Below are 19,898 nucleotides of genomic sequence, written 5' to 3' on the forward strand. Positions count from 1 at the left end.
AAAACATTTGGGTAACACTTTATAATAACTTTCAAGTTTATATAGTTATATAAGTCTATAACAGACAATATTTAACAAGCATAAATGTTTAACAGCATGTTGATTTATAGAGGCCCTTTGTGTCATTTCATAATCATTTTATGAACAATACAGTAATACAGAAATCAATAATTAATTCAATTTATGAATTAAACAGAAAATATAAAATTCAACTGATTTGTATTGTTATTTCACTTGCATTATTTGATGTCCTCAGCTGCTACATTTTGAGATGTATTTCAATCGAGTTTTTATTATATATATTTTATTATCCATATGATCATGATCATACATTTATGTACATGTACATTAAAAACTGCCATGAAGCACTTGAATGTACATGAACTGCTGGTCTGCTAAATATTGTATGCTGTTTGTCAGTAATGAAAGTTTTTATAAAGTAATCCCCACATTTGATCGGTTTTATTTTAGTGTCCATTTTCAAATAGCCATGTACTGGTTGTGGCATTGAAATTTTGGATGGAGAGAGAGAATAGCAAAGCATACAGGAAAGAGCACTAGGCAAACACTTTCATGACTTTCGGACAATTATAATTAATAATCTAAAACCTTTTCTCTTTTTTTTTTTTTTTTTAGAGAGAGAGATTTTGAAATAAACTCAATTCAACCCACTTCTTTCTCTAACATTTCTCCTAATCTGACCAGCAGTACCTTATCAACAATTTGTTTTCCCTGCAAAAAGCATTAAAATATTTATATTCCAAATTACGGTCCTTTGTATAATTAATCATTAATAATAAAAACATACAAAAATGTGATTTGACAGTATTTTACACAATCATGTTCTTTTAAAATCTGTATAAATATGAAAGCATTTGAACTAAATTCCACATCGGCTCATCATCCAGAACAAGAGTTTTCTACCAAATGTCTGAGAGATCAGTTGTCAGTGCATATCCAGCTCTGGGGTGCTTTTCTGCACCTCTTGGCAAGCGTCCTGTCAAATGTAGTCCGTATGTCAAGTAATGGATATGTGATGGCTGTTTTGTTCTGTCTAGTGGTTGGACTTGTAGTGCAGTGAGTCACAGTGAGGCACCAGATAATGAACAATAGCTTGTCTATCTTCTTCATGCCGAAGCTGAAATCCTATGTTCTCATGTGAGGCCGCGTTGATTCCTGTCACTCTATGGTCCATCTTTAGAGTGAGTACGGTCACCTCGGTGAAGGTCTCTTGTAGTATCCTCTGTGCCAGTTAAATAATGGCAATGTCAAACATTTCTTGATGTGCTCCAGTTCGGCTTGCATACGATCTCTCTTTAGCGCTAGATTGTGCTTCTGTGCTAACAGCTCCTAGATATATGGGAAAAAAGAGAAAACATACATACATAGTTTGTTTAATATGTAATAATGGTATTTATTCAAAAATCACAAAATAAATCCACTGACAACTGGTGGATTTCAAAGCTGACACAAGGGGGCGCTAACATTTCTGTTAATGTGATTGTCAACAAGGACAAATATTGGCCGGAGTTTGCCTTACAAAGACATACAGTAACTCGCTGCTTAGCTACCTCAGTGCACTGCATCGTTGGCGAAGTCAACTAGCTCATTACAACGGTTTCCATAACCCAAAGTGACTTTGCTGTAAATAACAAACATGTCATCTGAAGAACATTTTGCTACTTTTTGTTCTCGGTCGTTTTGCTTAATTTTTCAGATGTTTGATTCATTATTTGTGAAAAAAAAATAATAATAAGATGATGATAAGGAATCGTATTGTATTAAGCATTTAAAAAAAAAATCTTTACTCAAGTTGTTTCACATTTTTTTATAAATAAGCAGATATTCAGAAAGATGGTGAATGTTGTAAATATTATAAATAATATAAAATTATATAATGATATTTATAGTATTTATACAAAATCTAAATCTAATACAATTATACAATTTAATTTAAATTATATACACACATACACACACACACACACACACACACACACACACACACACAATCATTACATGGTTATTACATTATAATTTATTTAATTGTTATATAAAATTATATAATATTTATTTAACATTCAGTATCTATTTCTATAATATTGAATTATTTTATAATTATTAACATTAATAATAATAACATATATATATATATATATATATATATATATATATATATATATACACACACACACTAGGGGTGTAACGGTACGTGTATTCGTACGGACCGTTTCGGTACAGGTGCACTTTACACTTTGGAAAAGTTAAATATATATTTCTTAAATATGAGCAGGCCTACAAGCTGGGATTGGTAATGCTGCTCTGTAATCATAGTTATTTAATTATATTTTTCATTGTATTTTATTATATGATATTGGTTTGAGACTGAGAGTATTTTATTTAGTGGAGAACTTTGCAGCAGTATTTTATTTCTTATTCTTTTTTATTTTATATATATTTTATTAAAAAGTATTTAAAAAAATAATTGTAAACAAATTGTTAAAAAAAGTTTATAGTAATGAACAACCTGCAGTTTAATGTTTGTTTTTCTTTCCCTTACTGTACCGAAAATGAAGCGAACCGTGACTTTAAAACCGAGGTACGTACCGAACCGTGATTTTTGCGTACCGTTACACCCCTAATACACACACACACACACACATACATATATATATATAAATAAATCTCCAGAACTTATAAATATAAAACAAATCGCAATGGAAGAATTTAATTAAAATTTAATTAAATTCAAGAAGTGAATTAAAAGCATTAAAATACACAATGAAACGGCCACAAGACATGTTTCCTATCTGTTTCTGTGTAAAAACAATAAAACAAAATATAATAATCTTTAGAAAATTAAATATGCAATAAATACAAATACAAACATAATATGCTCTTACCCTCATGCTATGAGAAAGCTGCTCAGATGTCAGAGTGAGATTGTAATGCTGCGTCTCCAGACGTCTACACTCGCTCTGGAGAACCTGCTGCTCTACACTTCTCTCTGAGGGAGGGAGTGAGAGAAAGAGAGAGAGGGAGAGGGAGAGAGAGAGAGACTATATTCATGCAGCAGAAAACAAACATACACTCTAAAAAGCCAGTATTCTGCAACCACAGACAAATCAAAGCAGCCTAAATGTGGGCTCACTTTTCACTAATTAAATCTAGGAATTCACATGGTTGGGAGTTTTGCAAAAAGGTGAAAGATTTTCTCATGCAGATTTCGCAGCAGGTTCAAGATGGTCAAATGGATTTCTCCATGTTGCCCAACAGAAAGCAGCTTGGTTTGAAAGTGACTTCTGTGTGAGCTGTGCTTCACTACACTATTAACAAGAGACACTCGCTAATGTGATCCCATCTTAAAGGGACAGTTCACCCAAAAATGAAAATTCTGTCATCATTTACCCTCCCACTCCAAACCTATACAAGTTTCTTTATTCTGTTGAACACAAAAGAAAACATCTTGAAGAGTGTTGGTGACTAAACAGTTGCTGGTAGCCATTGACTTGCACAATATTTTTTCCATACTATAGAAGTCAGTAGGGACCATCGCCTGTTTGGTTACAAACATTCTTCAAATTATCTTCTTTTGTGCTCAACAGAAGAAAGAAGCTCATACATGTTTGAAACAACTCCACCAAAGCCCACCATGTTCCCTTCAAACCCAAATAAAGTCCATTTGAATCTCAAAGTGCCATCAACGTACCCTGCATGTACTCCTCGTACGCCTCAAATATCGACTCGATCCCTTTCCACTTGGGACTGAACGACTCCTCTTCCTCGTCTTCATCCGAACTGATGCCCTCCTCAGCTGAGAAGTCATTCCCCGTGCCTGGAGAGTCACGTTGGGCCAATATTTGGCAGGAGTGGCCATTGCTTTGTCCATTAGGGAGTGTGTTCATTGCCCTCTTGAGGCCTGGAGGAGGAAGCGCAGGGGACTCAAACTGCTCATTCGCTCCACCTGATAGGATACAAACACAAAAAAACTTTAAGCAAAATGTCTGCAGCTGTGTTTTTCAAATTTGACTACAGAGGTATGGAATTACATAATAATGAACGTAACTTTATAAAACAGAACGTAACTTTTTCAGAAACTATCAAACATGTGCCATTACAAAAGAAGAAAAACACAATGAAAATGAAAAAAATGAACTCAGTCGCACAAATGTAACAGACTCTTCAAATATGCTTCATTTTTGTTAATGTTTTTCAAAGATTCGTTTTCGCTGATAGTGGATTCTGAATTCATTGCCACAGATTTCGCTTTTGCTTTGCAGTTTTTCGTTTGGTGTTTTGACACAAACCTCTCGTGAGGGCGGGGTTAACAGTAATCTACTCTGATTGGATAGTGAGCTTTTGATGGACAGGTGCTCTCTAACCGGGAAGTACAGACGTCACTCAGTGGAGTCAGAGAGTGGCACGCATATTGGAAAGTTCTCGCGGTGATTAAATCTGGTCTCTACAGCAAAAATTATTTTTACAGACAAAGTGAAAGAAATTTATTTTAAGCTCATGCACAGGTTCTACCCTGTAAAGAAGTTTATACAAACATTTAAATCTGACATTGATCTTGCATGCTCTTTTTGTTCGAGTTCTGAAGAAACTGTACACTTATTTTGGTCATGTCACTACACTCAGCAACTTTGGGATGATATTGGTGTGTTTGTCAACTGTAAGGTTTTTCCAGGCTTCTCAGTACATATGAAAAACATTATATTTTGGTATTATGACCCCACAAACGAAAATATCAGTTTTGTTATTAATTAAAAACATTTCCTAAACAAATTTCACATTCACAAATGCAAATTCTCCAACTGTAAACCTGTCTTCTCTGTTTTTCTAAAAGAAATGGAAAACTATTTGAATGTAATCTCAGTATGTACTAATAAAAAAGCTATAAGGACTGTTAGAATTTGCTCCGCCTTTGATCAGGTGTAATTTTGTTTATATTTTGGACCTCTTTTCTTTAGTTCTATTTTATTCTTTATTGTTTTTTTTTTTTTGGTTGAGATTATGTGATGTATGTTTATACTTTTGTATATTTTTGTTCTCTGCATTAATAAAAAAAGAAAGAAAAAAAAGCTCTCGCGGTGATTTGTATGCAACACGTCGTGCCTTGTATTACTAAATATGTAAATAAAATTTGACCTTCGATCGTCTCAGTCTATAAAGATGAGCTCCCAGGAGGAGACACGGAGCGGCGTCATCTTCCTCCTCCGCTTGTCCTTCAAGGCAGCTTGAAGTAAGCGTGTGTTACTGTCTGAAGTAACATCGATACAAGTTTTTCATGTTACAGTGTGCTACAGTTGTTGCGGGTAATTATTGTCATTCAGTAACACAAGCTTACTTCTAGCTTCCTTGAAGGACAAGAGCTCATCTTTACAGACGGAGACGATCGATTGTCAAATATTATTTACATATTTAGTAATACAAATCACCATGAGAGCTTTCCAATATGCGCGCCACTCTCTGACGCCACTGGGTGGCGTCTGTACTTCCCTGTCAGAGAGCACCTGTCCATCAAAAGCTCACTATCCAATCAGAGTAGATTACTGTTAACCCCGCCCCCACGAGAGGTTTGTCAAAACACCAAACGAAAAACTGCGAAGCAAAAGCGAAATCTGTGGCAATGCATTCAGAATCCACGATCAGCGAACACGAATCTTTGAAAAACATTTACAAAAATGAAGCATATTTGAAGAGTCTGTTACATTTGTGCAACGGTGTAAAAAATCTTTCATTTTCATTGTGTTTTTCTTCTTTTGTAATGGCATATTTTTGATAGTTTCTAAAAAAGTTACGTTCAGTTTTATAAAGTTTCGTTCATTTTTATTGAAGCAAATGTAATTCCATACAGAGGGAGCCATCGTCACCTTTCTGTTTCTGTTGGGATATCTGAGTGGACTGCAACACAGACTGATGGAAGTTCTGTGCGAACTCCTCAGAGTTGATTTGCTCCCAGACGGGGAGTTTTACTCCGTTCGATCCATGCGGCCGGTCCTTGGGTCGGGCGAGGGGCTGCTGGCCCGGGCCCCTTCTGCTGGGGGACGTCATGTTGGGTTGGCCTTGAGTGTGGAGAGGAGTCAGTGGTGGCGGGTCTTGAGGCGGATCAGGGTTTTCATGCGAGTGATTTCGGGGTTCAGGGTGAACATTACTGACTGACTGATTGAGATGTGAGACAGCTGTATGATGGGGAAAAGCAGAGATCAGGACTAACGCCAAAACCTGCTCCTTTGTTTAAAGCTGTATCTGTATGTGTTGTTCTTACCGGACACTGAAGTGGACGGGCTGGAGCAGGGCTTGTCTGTGGCGTATCGGAGTGTGTCCAAAGTAACAGTTTTTAGCTTGATAGCTTCCAGCAAGTCCATGATCTTCTTTTTCTCTGAGGTAAAACAAAATAAATAAATAAATAAAAATTAATTGGGCAAACTGTGATAAACCCAGCCTTTAAAACAAATTCTTGTCAAATATTCTAATTCTCAAGTTGTATATCCAGAAGACCCTGAATTCTATAAATGCTAAACCTCATTTATATATATATATATATATATAAAAACATTTAGTGTGTACATACTTTGTCTTTCTTCCAGACTGACATGAGTGAGGTCGAACATGCTGAGGAAGTGTTTCTTGTCGTCCAGTTCGTCAGTGCGGTCCATCTCCTCCGGGGTGAAGCGCGTGCTGAGCGGAGGATGAGGAGGAGGCGGAGTCTTACGTTTGCTCGGCACGGCTGAGGGTGAAGGGGCTCGCTCCTGCAGCATCCTCCTCCTCTTCCTCCTCTTCATCTCCAGCAGCTCATCCCGCTTCGAGAGCGTCGTCAGTCCAAACAAACACAGAAACTCTGTCTTCTGCAGAGAGAAGAGAACCACAGTGGCTGTGAGAAGAGTTTTTAGGACAGTAGTGGTTTTGACTGATGAAATGTGTGACTGTACCTCTGTAGACGTGTCTAGTTTGAGAGGAGGCTGCTGAGCGACTCTTCTCAGATGGGCTCGAACTTCCTCCTCATCGCTCTCATCATAGGAGTCATCGAATTCATAGTAATAACCTGAGACAGGCAGAACATTATTATAAAACACCTTCACCTTCAGGACTCTCTGATAGATAAATTGACAGACATCTGTAGGAATGTTTTGTTTAACGGTCTTATTTTCTACCTTTCTCTCTGGCTTCCCTGCGTTTCTTCTCCTCCAGGTCAAGCTTGCTGACGAGTCTCCTGTGCTGCTGGAGAGCCTGGTCATACACCATCATGGGGTCTGTCCGGTCTAGAGCTGGTCCCTGGGGTGGCCTGTTGTCTGCAGATTGTCCTGGTTGGGAGAAGGAGGCCCTCTGCTGGTTCAGGAAGCTGCAGGTGGATTTCTCCAGCTCTGCCAGGTGTTTGCCAGACTCCAGGAGGCTGCTGACCCGCATGGTGGAAGGCCTGACGTCCTCCTCAGGAGGCTTTGGTCTGCTGTGGCCTGAGTAAGGACGGATGTGGGATAGAGGGCGGTCAGAGGGTGAGTTGAGGAGGGAGACTGGGTTCCAGAAGCTGCTGGGAGCAGGAGAAGAGGGGTGCTGGTCCCGAGGGAGAGGTTTGGGGGTGATGAGAGGCGGCGGCGCCCCCAGAGGTTGAGGCATGTCTCTGACACCCCTGTCATGATGGTGTGTGCTATACCTGAAACACAGAAAACATTTCTAAAGAGCACCACTAGAGGGCACAATCATAACACACAATGGAAAGAGATGGGGTGTGCTATACTGGGGGAAAAAAATAGTAAAAAAAAAAAAAAAAAAAAAAAAAAAAAAAAGAAAAAAAAAAAAAAAAAAAAAAAAAAAAAAGAAAATAAACTCACTATTTTCGTCAGTCACATAATTAGACATTATTTTGCTGAGTGATTTTTTGCACAGCTATACTGGCTGGTTTAAGACCATCATGGACAGATGATCTGACTCCCAAAGCTTTTCCGTCTTCATTTTCTGTGTAATATTCAGTTCACAACACTTTTCCACTATGAGTTCATTTTTGTTCCCATAAACTGACTTCTAAAGGCCATTTTTACCTTTATATGGGCAATATTTTTGCCCCCTAAATTGACTTACTGTATAAGGTGTACTTTTACCTCTATAAGGGAATTTTTTTGGCTCCTTTAATTGACTTTTGTTGTGCATTTTTATGTAACAAGGGTAATTTCTTTCCACCTTAAATTGATTTTCATGGGACATTTTTGCCTATTTACAGCTTATTTAGCTTATAGCTTAATTTACAATTTTTCTACTCTTTTTAAGTGTATGTATCATCTTCTATGTCAAATTAATTCCTAATCACTACATTGATTTAGAATAATAAAACCTTAACAACCAATCAAATAAAATCATATCAACAGAATTACATTTTGCACTGCAGAGGTGGCATAGAAGCTGCATCTAAAGCAGCATTTAGATATTTTACACTGCAATTACAAATGCATAAATAATGCTGCAAATTTATTTATTTTTTTAGTCAAACAAGTATTTACACTTTATTCATCTACAGAACTCTCTGTCTGACAAATAAGTAAATAATTGTGCAATATAAATACATCAAATAAATGTAAATCTACTTAAATATGAAACCAAAACCAGCAGTAGATGGCCGCAAGTCACTGTCTTGAGTGAATCGAGTCATTTATTCAACCGATTCATTCAAGAAGCTGATTCTTTTTTTTTTTTTTTTTTTTGCTTTGATACAAACAGCAGTTCTGTTGTGGCTTTGTTTGGAACTATATTTGTTGGCAAAATAGAGCAAAAACAGACAATGTGTCTAAAATGGGTAAAAAGTAACTCACAATAATAACTTCTTGTTTATTGAATCTAGATCACGCAGTGAAATCTTCATTCTCAAGACAAAATGAGTGACATACTCAATGTCGGCTTCCACATCATTAAAAAAACCCAATTGCATTTACATGTGATTATGATTTCCTTCAACACTGACCTGTGAGTCTCTCTCTGTTCTGTGGTTCGACCAACATCCTGCTGCTTGTCTTGCTGTTGAAACTCCTGGCCGTGTCTGTCCGCTCTCTCCACCTTCAGCGCCCTCTGTCTGCCGAGCCATCTGTCGTCGTCCTCCTGCCGCTGGAGCATCATGGGAGTTACCATGGGCCTGTGGCTCTTCCCAAACGGGACGCTTGAAGAGAGGCCGGGGGCTGAGGTTGAGATGGAGGAAGGACCTCCTGAGGATGAGTATGGACCAGACTGAGGCATGAACAACGGCGTTTCTTTGGGTTTGTCTGTATACGACAGATGCAAAGATAAATAAACATGTGCTTCTCAAAGCGCAACATCTGTAAGGATTTATATGTAGTAAATATACTAGAAGGACCAAAACAGCAACATCTTACATGATACATTATTATAAAGAAACACTGTTTGTCTTCAGAACTACAATATTATTTCTATACTATTGCGGTACTGATTAAAAAACTTTTATTTGTAGATTTTTCATTTGAATTTTACTTCAGTTAGTACTTTTGTCATTATTAGTTGTTTAAAAAAAATTATATTAAAAAATATTTTTAATATGATTTAATTTAAATTAATACCCATGTAGATACATTTTAATTACCCATGAGCAATGCAATCAGTTACTGAATCTGCAGGTAATATAAGTTTTCAAAGAAATTAAACACAGGATTGCAGCTCAGAGTGAATATCAATCATAATTTAAATGCAGAATATTCATGAACCCAGCTGCATGAAATATGTAATAAGTAACTTATGCTCACAAGTCAATAATGTGAATGATGTCTTAAAACAGATATATTGCACCATTATACTAACTGGATTTAAATAGATGTAATAGGCCTATTAAGTAAGATATATAAGATAAATAATACTTTTATGAAAACATTAAAATGATTCAAAAGTGACAGTAAAAGGCATTTAGAATGATATAAAAGTTCTCTATTTTAAATGAATAAGATTTTGGATACCATTCACTTTCACTGTAACAGCTGGAATATTCTTCAAAGTATCTTCTGTTGTGTTTTACAGAAGGAAAATGTTAATATTGTGTTTTTGGCTCTAGGCGGCTCTGACTGTCATACCAGGTCTGTTAGCAGCGAGTCTTTCCTCCAGCTTGGCTCGTTCCTTCACGGGCTGCCGGTGTGTGTATGGATAAGACTGTGAGATCAAGTGTTGGCCGGCCGGCGGCTCGTGGCTCAGGTGGCGTCTCTCCACAGCCTTGACCGTCTGCATGTCTCTGCCTCGCTCTCTTTTAATCTCCAGCTCTCTTTCCTTCTCTCGCTCTCGGTCTTTCTCTCTCTGCACCTCCTGTTCCCACTGCCGCTCTCGTTCGATTTCACGCGTTCTCTCCTTCTCTCGCTCTCGCTCCCTCTCCTGCTGGCGAAGCTCCTCTTCCATCTGCAGCCTGCGGAGGGTCGAAACACACACAAGCACACAAATGGTGTGAGATGCAACACTCTCAACAGGAACAAGAAGAATCGAGTCAGCGAGAGGCTGCAGGAACACAGGAGTGTTGATGATGTCTGGTACGAAGGAAGACCGAGAGAGAGCGTGTTTGTGTTGCAAGGTGACACGTGTGTGATGTATGAGAGAATATCATATGATGATGTCGGAATGATCATATTTACACAAATAATTATCACTCGGGGCGCCAATTAAAGAATGAATGAGTAGAGTTTAGTCTTATGCAAATGAGTTTCGTTGTGACATGGCAACAGCCAATAGGAGAGCAGCCAGTGAAGTTCATGTGGTTTGCATATATAATGCAGCAGATATTTCTAGATTTTTATTTACGGAAGAGAGTATGAGCACTTGCGAGACAGTATACAAAGACTTGCAACCAATATAATCATTCATCAATCCTGGTTATCCATTACATGTGTAGTATGAATAGATGCATAAAATGATTACAATTAATAAATGAATGTAATAAATGTAGTTTAATCTATGTAATTATATATATATATAGTAAATATCATTATTATATTCTTAAAATAAATCATATAATTTAAAAATAAAAAACCCTGGTATAAACAATTCTAAATACAAATGATAAGAAAATCTCAATTCTATATAAATATAAATTTAAAATTTAAAAATGTATGCATTTAGCAGCAGAATATAGAATAATTATATGTATTAAATATAGAATAATTATATGTATTAAATATTATAAAAGGTTCAACGAGATGCATTTGATGAATTAATTTAATTAAAGTAGGCTACATATAATAGATTAATCAAATTAAAATAATAAAATATATTTAATATTCGACAACGTAATAAATTAATATATTTAATGAATTAATATTACTATTAATATAATAATAATATAAATTTCAAATGTTATAAAATATTATCAACTATAAGTGTACTGCATAAAATATTATACATTTAAATAATTAAAATAAATGTTATAAAACAGTTTTTATACGTCAACATTTCATGTTTAATCCAATGTGTTACATGCTGTTTCTCTGTAATCCCTTGTAATTATCTGTAATTTACTATCAATTTCTGAGTGAAATAGTTTCCACACTTTTTTTATTCAGTGTTGTCTTGAAGATGATGAAGGGATTTAATGCGCAAGCTGCAGCCATTATAATTATCCATTCCATCTTGAATATGTAGTGTGTGTGTGTTGATGTACCTCTCAGAGTGCAGCGCTGACAGCGACTGGTGTGTGATGTCAGGAGGGTAAAAGACGCCCGGCATGGGCAGGTGCACAGCAGACGAGTGGAGGGCCGGCAGGGATCCCCCCTCTGGAAGCGGGTAGTAATGCGAGCGCAGGGCGGACAGTCTGTAATAATCCTCCATCCTGATCAGCCACAGGAAGCAGAGACAGAGAGAGAGAAAGCAGCTAATTAGTGCCTCTATAAATAACCGGCTCGTTCATTAACCTCTGCTCTCTGGCCCTGCGACATGAACAGCACTGCCTATTTCTGTCACTGCTGTCTCACCACAAAGACACACGCTGAGGGTGTTATTCATACAGACAGAGAGAGAGAGAGAGAGAGAGGACACAAGAGGATCAAACCGAGAGACTGTCCAAACATCTGACAGAACAGGACAAAATCCTGCGCTTTTCAAATGAAAGACTGTGTGGACATAAACAAACAAAGTCCAGTCTATTTTCTACGCTCTCACTAAACATAAAAGGTCTGAAAGGTTTTTTTTTTTTTTTTTGCTACTGTACCTTTAAAACATTGTCTTTGTTCTGATTGGCTGAACTCTGAATACTGATGAGATGTTGATATGTGAATGCAGGCCGTCATTATGTTCTCATGGTTTTTTGCATCTTCGTTTCAGTATTTGATCTGAATGATCTGGAATTTGTTCGTCTTTGACTTGCAATAGGGAAATATTCAATTTTGGAGTGTTTTTTGGTAAAGGACTGACAAATCTAGCATACAAAAAGAACAGGAATACATCCGTTCTGATATCTGTGTGTATTTTGTCTCAAGATCTTGTGTCTCAGACAGCAGTACATCTGTTCATCTGTGTGTGTGTGTGTGTGTGTGTCCAAGCCTGAGGTTCACTTCTCTCATTAAAGCCATTAAATCATGTGCAGGAGATGAGACAGCATGCCAAACATTCACACACAGAACAGCTAAGCTGATATGATGGTTTAGAGTCACAAGAATATATTAATACAATTTGAAATACTTCATGCCATTTCTTTATTATCTGGCCGTTCAACTATAATACACGCTGAAAGAAGAGCATCTCCAAAAAAAACTAAAAGCACTATAAAGCAAGTAACCATCTTTGGTGGTGAAACACGAAGATCAGATATCTGGGCTCACAACCGAACATTTGAATCATCTATCAGCAACTATCAGCAATGTGATAACTGTGGTGTAATATAAGCAACGACCAGATCAGAGGACACGTACAAAAATAGTTACGGAGATAAACATTTACATGTATGCATTTGGCAGATACTTATCCAAAGCATTTCTCACATATTTTTACACTGAGAATGAGTTTAGCGACGAACACATGACCTTAGTGCCATGTTTTGCTGTTAACAGACAAAAACTGTATGTCTGTGAGGTGCATTTCACTGAGTAAATATGTATCCGGTTGAATACAACCTGGCATAAACAAAACAAAAAAAATCACTGGATAATTCCTACTGAAATTACAACATTTTGACTGTGAAAATTGTTAAAGAAACATTGAATGCCACTGCATTTTTCCTGCAAAAAAAGTCCCAAAAAAGTAACATTTGGTCCAATTAGGCCCCTGACCCTACCAATACTACTTTACCTGAAGTATACTTTGTTTTTATGTGTACAGTGTGCATTAAGCACATTTCATCATCAGCATAGAGCTTGCATCCTGTTCATGCACAGCCAGATTTTTCTAGCCACGCTTACTTTATACGCTCATCTTGCACATGCACCTTGATTTTTTTACACTACTTAATTTGTCCACAAGGTGGCGCCACTGTATGTTGACGACAGAATATCAAACTAATGTAGACACAACAACAATCAACGCCTTTAAGACTGTTAAGAGATGCATGCAACTTTAATTTAAAAGAGTATGAAAATATATTTAGCGCTTATATAGAAATAACGCAAATACTAGAAAAGGATGAATCTTTGTAGTGTGCATGTGGAGCATCTGTGTTGAATTATACTATGAAAGTTTGTGCGTTAGGCTGTTGCAAACTCTAGTTTGCTTCAAAAGTATTCACATCAAAATCAAAGTATACTTTGGTGAATAGGCATGACCAAATGAACCCGATGCATTGGGAAATTTTTTGCTGGATTGCGTAGATTCTTACCGAAATTACTGAATTTGTTTGTCCACAAGGTGGCGGCACTGTTCGGGTCATTGTTTTACAGTTAAAAAAAAAGGAGACAGGAGATGGAACGATAACAAACTGAGAGGGTTAACAAAAACTTTCATCTCTAGTTTATAAGAGTACGAACATATATTTATCACTCATAACTTCTAGAGAGAAATAGCGCATATACTGGACAATGAAGAATATTTCTAGTGCACATGTGATGATTCCTCATTTGCGCATGCTATCACACAGACTAGTGTTCGACTGCATGCATAAGCTAAGCGTTTGCATCAAAACTTAAGTATACTTTAAGATTTTCTTTTCATGTCTAATATAGGACATTTTATTTTCATATTCAAACTACAGGAATATACACACACCTGTATGAAGCGAGTGAGGGGTGAGGCAAATATCCTGAGTGAAAGTACGCCAGAGCATCAGCTGCTGTTCCTGGGCTGAGCCCTAGAGGGAACCCTAAAGGCATCCGCAGCTCTTCAGCGGTGGCGTACGGACGAAAGCCATCGCGAACATACTCACCCTGAGCCCCTGCTAGCAGCATATGAGGAACCTGCCGGGACAAGCTGAGAGAGAGGAACAGTGGATGAGTGACAGAGCGCTGTGGCATGTGCAGGTTTGAGTATGTGTGTGAGTACTGACTGGGTCTGCATCAGAGCACCCGGGGTCATGCTGAAAGGATGTGCTGAACCCAGGTACGGAGGGAGAGAGAGGGAGGGCTTCTCCTGGCCTGGTAAAGGCCGGTCTGGGGCTAAACGCTCATGGCCGGACACTCTTAATCCTGCATCAGCCTAAAAGAAGAAAACAACATTTATAGTAAGGCATCATGGAAATATTTTCCAGGTTACTGACCGATATAATTTTTTGCTATAAAAATCCATTCAGGGAATTCAATTTTCATGTAAAAAAAAAAACAAAAAACTACAAATCTGGATCAGTAAATATTGAACAGTCATTACATATGTTGAGCCATAATGATTTAATATAGAAGGTGCTATGTATTGGTTCTTATATATTAAAGTGAGAATTAATGTAAATGGATCTATGGCTGCGTTCACACAGTCAGTGAATGGAACGTCCAAAATAAAGAAAGCTTAGGTCTTTTCTAAAATGCATGTGTATTTCCAGTTTCAAATGTGTATATATGTGTTACGTAACAGTTTCCTTACAACTTAAATACAAGTGAGTATAACCATAATCAATATTTTTTTTTATAAATAAATAATATAAATATAAATAAAACATGCTAAATTACAGATTTCTTAAAAAAAAAGAAAAAAAATCTTCATTATGATTTTAAGACCATTGAACCCGGAAAAGCTAAATAAACTTTAATTCAAATATTTAAAATTAAAAAATGCCCAACACAGTGTTCTTTTATTTTTATTATTTATATATTCATATTCATATTTTTTTAAATGAAGGTTAATTATTAATTTTAATTATTTTTATATTTTTGGTTTTCATTTTAGTTTTAGGAATGTGCTTTTGTTATTTTTATTAGGTCTTTTATATTCCTTTAATAAATAATCTTATTTTATTAGGTTTTCTTTATTTTCTTTTTTTTTTTTTTACATTTGTCATTTTTTGTTTTGTTTTAATTACTGAACTATATGAACAAATTATAAACCCATATGTATTTATTTACTCAATTCAATCACAAATAGATGCCAAATACAGAGTTTGTGGATGAAACAGCGACTGCATGTGCGTGCGTGTGTGTGTGTGTGTGTGTGTGTGTGTGGTCGAGCCAGGCACAAGAAGAGAGACAGCAGGACTGAATATATCCGGAGCTTTGGTTCCTCTATCCCGTCCCGTCTCTCTCTCTCCAGGCTGAGCTAAAGAAGACTCTTTGTGTAAACAGAGAGAGGCTAGTTTGATCAGGGGAAAGTGCCTATTCTCTCCTGATGTCCCCTGACTGCAGCGCTAAATAAACTTACAAAGCCACACAGAACGAGAGCTGAGCAAACCATTCTACACACACACACACACACACACACACACTCTTCTGGCATGATCTTGTCATCGCGCCTGAGAGCCACCGAAATTATTGACATGCAGGACCCCTACAGATCTCCCCTTTGCACTAATCCAGCCCAATTTAAACCCTGCAAGCCCATCAGGACCTCAATCCCTCATCAAAGCAGAAGTCTGCGGATCAAAGTGTATGGAGAGAGGGTTCTGTTTGTATTGATTGGCAAAGATAAAGGAAAAGTCACCGTCATAAACATACGGTTTTCATTTCACAAGCAAACGAATGACCTCACGGCATGCTGGATTAGTTATTGTCTTTGTGCTCATGACAGAACATAGATTATTTGAATGAACAGAGATTTTGGGACACCAGAACATCTCTGAAGATTATTTGAAGTAGTATCACCTTTTTTCATCATTGGCTTGTTGGTCAAATGCCATACTGTAGTTCTCTGTTATTTAATGAAGAGCAAATCATGTACATTAACTGTATACTGTATCATTTAATACCATCATTTATATCATTTATTTAAATATGTGATTTTATCATCATCATATTATTCATTTATATAAACTATTAATTCCTGTCAAAATAAATGTAAATATATTCTTATTTTCCTATATTATCAAATAATAAATACTGTATTACAGATAATTGAGCAATCTTGAAAAACTGAAAAATACATATAAATACATATAAATAATTATTTTAATACATATTAAAATATAATTATATTATTTAAATTAATAAATTATTTTATTTTAAAGCAACATATTAAAATAGTTTACGAATCATTATTTTCAAATAAATTAACTATGTATGTAAGAACTGAAAAAAGAATTAAAAAAGACAAATTAATAAATACGTTATCCTAACATTGGATTTCTTTTAATTTCTTTTAATATACTATTTTATTACCATACACATGACATTAAAATATCAATATTAAGTTAACAAAAGCAAAAAAATCAATAAACAATTTATATTAAAATAAATAAGATGTAAATATTTGAATATATATTCATAATCAAATATAAATATTACTAAAACAGCAAACCAAACAAATGGATAATTTTTCAAACAAATGCACATTAACTGTAATATTTATGTTTTCCGTGTGTAATTTTCAACAGGTATATGAGTTTTGAACAGATGAACTCTGGTTCATGATGGACCAAACGCCACAAAAGTCAAATTTTTGAATGGAAAATGTAGTAATTTAGTTGGAGAACCCCCAACACTGCACATTGTAGACATGTCCCTAATCAAACACACCTGATTCAACTCATTAGCCCATTAATAAAGACTCCACATGTGTGTCACATAAAGCCAAGTTCACTAGGGATGTAACGATTCGCTCAACTCACGATTCGATTCACGATTACGGTTTTAAACAAAATTAGATTTAAGTTATTATAAATGAAAAGGTGTACTTGTATTAGCAGAAATATGTCCAATATCAAAACTAAATAGAAATTTAAAAACCCCAAATCTAATAAAATAAATAAAAATATAAATATAAACAAAGGCTTTGTCTGTGCTCGTTCCAATCAAAATGAGAGATAACCACTTCATCTGAATCACAAACCAAACAAAGATGCTGCATACACACAGCATGAGCAGTTTAAATCTAAATTAGTTTGTATTTGTATCTGAAATTTTAAAAGAAAATCAGAATGATCAGACTTTAGTTCTGTGAAACTATACCACATAAAACATTTGCAGGAAACAAAGACAGTAGAAGCTCTGAATGAGATGCAGATTCACTCTCTGACAGCAGGAGGCGCTTCTGGAACAGCAGCAATATAGCATTAGCTTGGTTAGCGCTGTAAACAAAGCACTGCAGCACATATGAACGCTGCTTTAATATGCATTACACCGAGTCGCGATGAAAATAAAATATCATCTAAACTTTTTTAAAGACAGTTCCCTTCAGAGATATATTGATATAAACACTCACCCCCAAATGAATTGCGATTCGTTAAACATCTCACCCGATTTGAATCGTCACATATTTGTATCACTTTTCAACGGCTCGTGGTGAATCGTTACATCCCTTAAGTTCACACTAGACTATTTTGAAAAAACTTGAAACAGGAGTTGTTGATTTGAAAATAAGTGTTTGCAAGATGATCTGTTTTGAAAAAATTCGCTCCATTTCTTCTGTCCAAACTGTTGTCGAAGACGTGTTGCTGCTGCTGTTTTTCTTCCGCTGACCTCTATCCATGCCTTGCTCTCTCATTGGCTGTAGCTCATCTTGACACCTGACACCACGTGATGTCGAGTCGGCTGACAGGTCCAGACATTTAGCATGCTAGATATTCGTTTGGTGTCTGCGAGGACATCGGCGAGCTTCTTTAATGCATCATTCAGTAGTTCACACATAAAGATTGCCGAGCACTAATCATCCACTGGTTTTCCCCCGATCAGAGTCTGACCTGTCGCGAGCTCCTTTATTGCTAATCGTGCTTAAAATCTGGTAGTGAAAACTTGGCTCCAGAGAGACAAAACATCAAAAACATGCAGTGTTGGGGTTCTGCAGGACCAGGATTGGGAACCACTGGTCTAGATAATATATGTTATAGCAAAACCTCAGTTCTGTCATACCTGGCGTCCTTCAGACCTCCAGAAGCCATTGACTGTTTTTGTCGGGGCGATGGTGACCACAGGAGGGGTGACCGTGGGTGGGCCCAGGCTGGTACCCATGGCAACCCGCTTAGGCGTACTGACTGGAGAAATGTGATTGGCCACCGGGGAGGAAACATGTGATGACTCGCCACTAATGGAGCCTGAGAGAGAGAGAAGACAGATGAGTTCAGAGATAATCAAAACTTTTCACACTAACTGAATTTAATTAAATATAAGCAATCTCGAAAAATATAAAAAAATTATTGTATCATTATTTACATTAAGAGAAATAAATACAATAAACAACTGTCTTTATCTTAATGTATTATTTTATATAATATGTACAGTCGTGGCCAAAAGTTTTGAGAATTACATAAATATTAGTTTTCAAAAAGTTTGCTGCTAAACTGCTTTTAGATCTTTGTTTCAGTTGTTTCTGTGATGTACTGAAATATATTTACAAGCACTTCATACGTTTCAAAGGCTTTTATCGTCAATTACATGACATTTATGCAAAGAGTCAGTATTTGCAGTGTTGGCCCTTCTTTTTCAGGACCTCTGCAATTCGACTGGGCATGCTCTCAATCAACTTCTGGGCCAAATCCTGACTGATAGCAACCCATTCTTTCATAATTACTTCTTGGAGTTTGTCAGAATTAGTGGGTTTTTGCTTGTCCACCCGCCTCTTGAGGATTGACCACAAGTTCTCAATGGGATTAAGATCTGGGGAGTTTCCACAAAATTTCAACATTCTGGTCCCCGAGCCACTTAGTTCTCACTTTTGCCTTATGGCACGGTGCTCCATCGTGCTGGAGAATGCATTGTTCTTCACCAAACTGTTGTTGGATTGTTGGAAGAAGTTGCTGTTGGAGGGTGTTTTGGTACCATTCTTTATTCATGGCTGTGTTTTTGGGCAGAATTGTGAGTGAGCCCACTCCCTTGGATGAGAAGCAACCCCACACATGAATGGTGTCAGGATGTTTTACTGTTGGCATGACACAGGACTGATAGTAGCGCTCACCTTTTCTTCTCCGGGCAAGCCTTTTTCCAGATGCCCCAAACAATCGGAAAGGGGCTTCATCGGAGAACATGACTTTGCCCCAGTCCTCAGCAGCCCATTCACTATACTTTCTGCAGAAGATCAATCTGTCCCTGATGTTTTTTTTGGAGAGAAGTGGCTTCTTTGCTGCCCTTCTTGACACCAGGCCATCTTCCAAAAGTCTTGGCCTCACTGTGCGTGCAGATGCGCTCACACCTGCCTGCTGCCATTCCTGAGCAAGCTCTGCACTGGTGGCACTCCGATCCCGCAGCTGAATCCTCTTTAGGAGACGATCCTGGCGCTTGCTGGACTCTCTTGAACACACTGAAGCCTTCTTTACAAGAATTGAACCTCTTTCCTTGAAGTTCTTGATGATCCTATAAATTGTTGATTTAGGTGCAATCTTAGTAGCCACAATATCCTTGCCTGTGAAGCCATTTGTATGCAACGCAATGATG

General features: G+C 36.9%; 1 protein-coding gene across 1 annotated transcript in view; it reads right to left on the reverse strand.

The window, feature by feature from the left end:
* Window positions 1–238: 238 nt before the first annotated feature.
* The window catches only part of gse1a (Gse1 coiled-coil protein a), a 37,251-nt gene continuing 17,591 nt past the window's right edge, over window positions 239–19,898 (reverse strand). The window contains exons 3-16 of the mRNA XM_059545944.1: window positions 18,381–18,562; window positions 14,441–14,589; window positions 14,164–14,364; window positions 11,633–11,800; window positions 10,065–10,387; window positions 8,989–9,248; window positions 7,158–7,674; window positions 6,936–7,048; window positions 6,578–6,851; window positions 6,272–6,385; window positions 5,877–6,185; window positions 3,710–3,964; window positions 2,904–3,007; window positions 239–1,350 (exon numbers count right to left, since the gene is read on the reverse strand). Of these exons, the coding sequence (XP_059401927.1) occupies window positions 1,213–1,350; window positions 2,904–3,007; window positions 3,710–3,964; window positions 5,877–6,185; window positions 6,272–6,385; window positions 6,578–6,851; window positions 6,936–7,048; window positions 7,158–7,674; window positions 8,989–9,248; window positions 10,065–10,387; window positions 11,633–11,800; window positions 14,164–14,364; window positions 14,441–14,589; window positions 18,381–18,562 (3,107 nt within the window). The 3' untranslated portion in view covers window positions 239–1,212. The remainder of the gene's footprint in view (window positions 1,351–2,903; window positions 3,008–3,709; window positions 3,965–5,876; window positions 6,186–6,271; window positions 6,386–6,577; window positions 6,852–6,935; window positions 7,049–7,157; window positions 7,675–8,988; window positions 9,249–10,064; window positions 10,388–11,632; window positions 11,801–14,163; window positions 14,365–14,440; window positions 14,590–18,380; window positions 18,563–19,898) is intronic.

The sequence above is a fragment of the Carassius carassius genome, chromosome 50, assembly GCF_963082965.1.
Source record: "Carassius carassius chromosome 50, fCarCar2.1, whole genome shotgun sequence".
Lineage (NCBI taxonomy): Eukaryota > Metazoa > Chordata > Actinopteri > Cypriniformes > Cyprinidae > Carassius > Carassius carassius.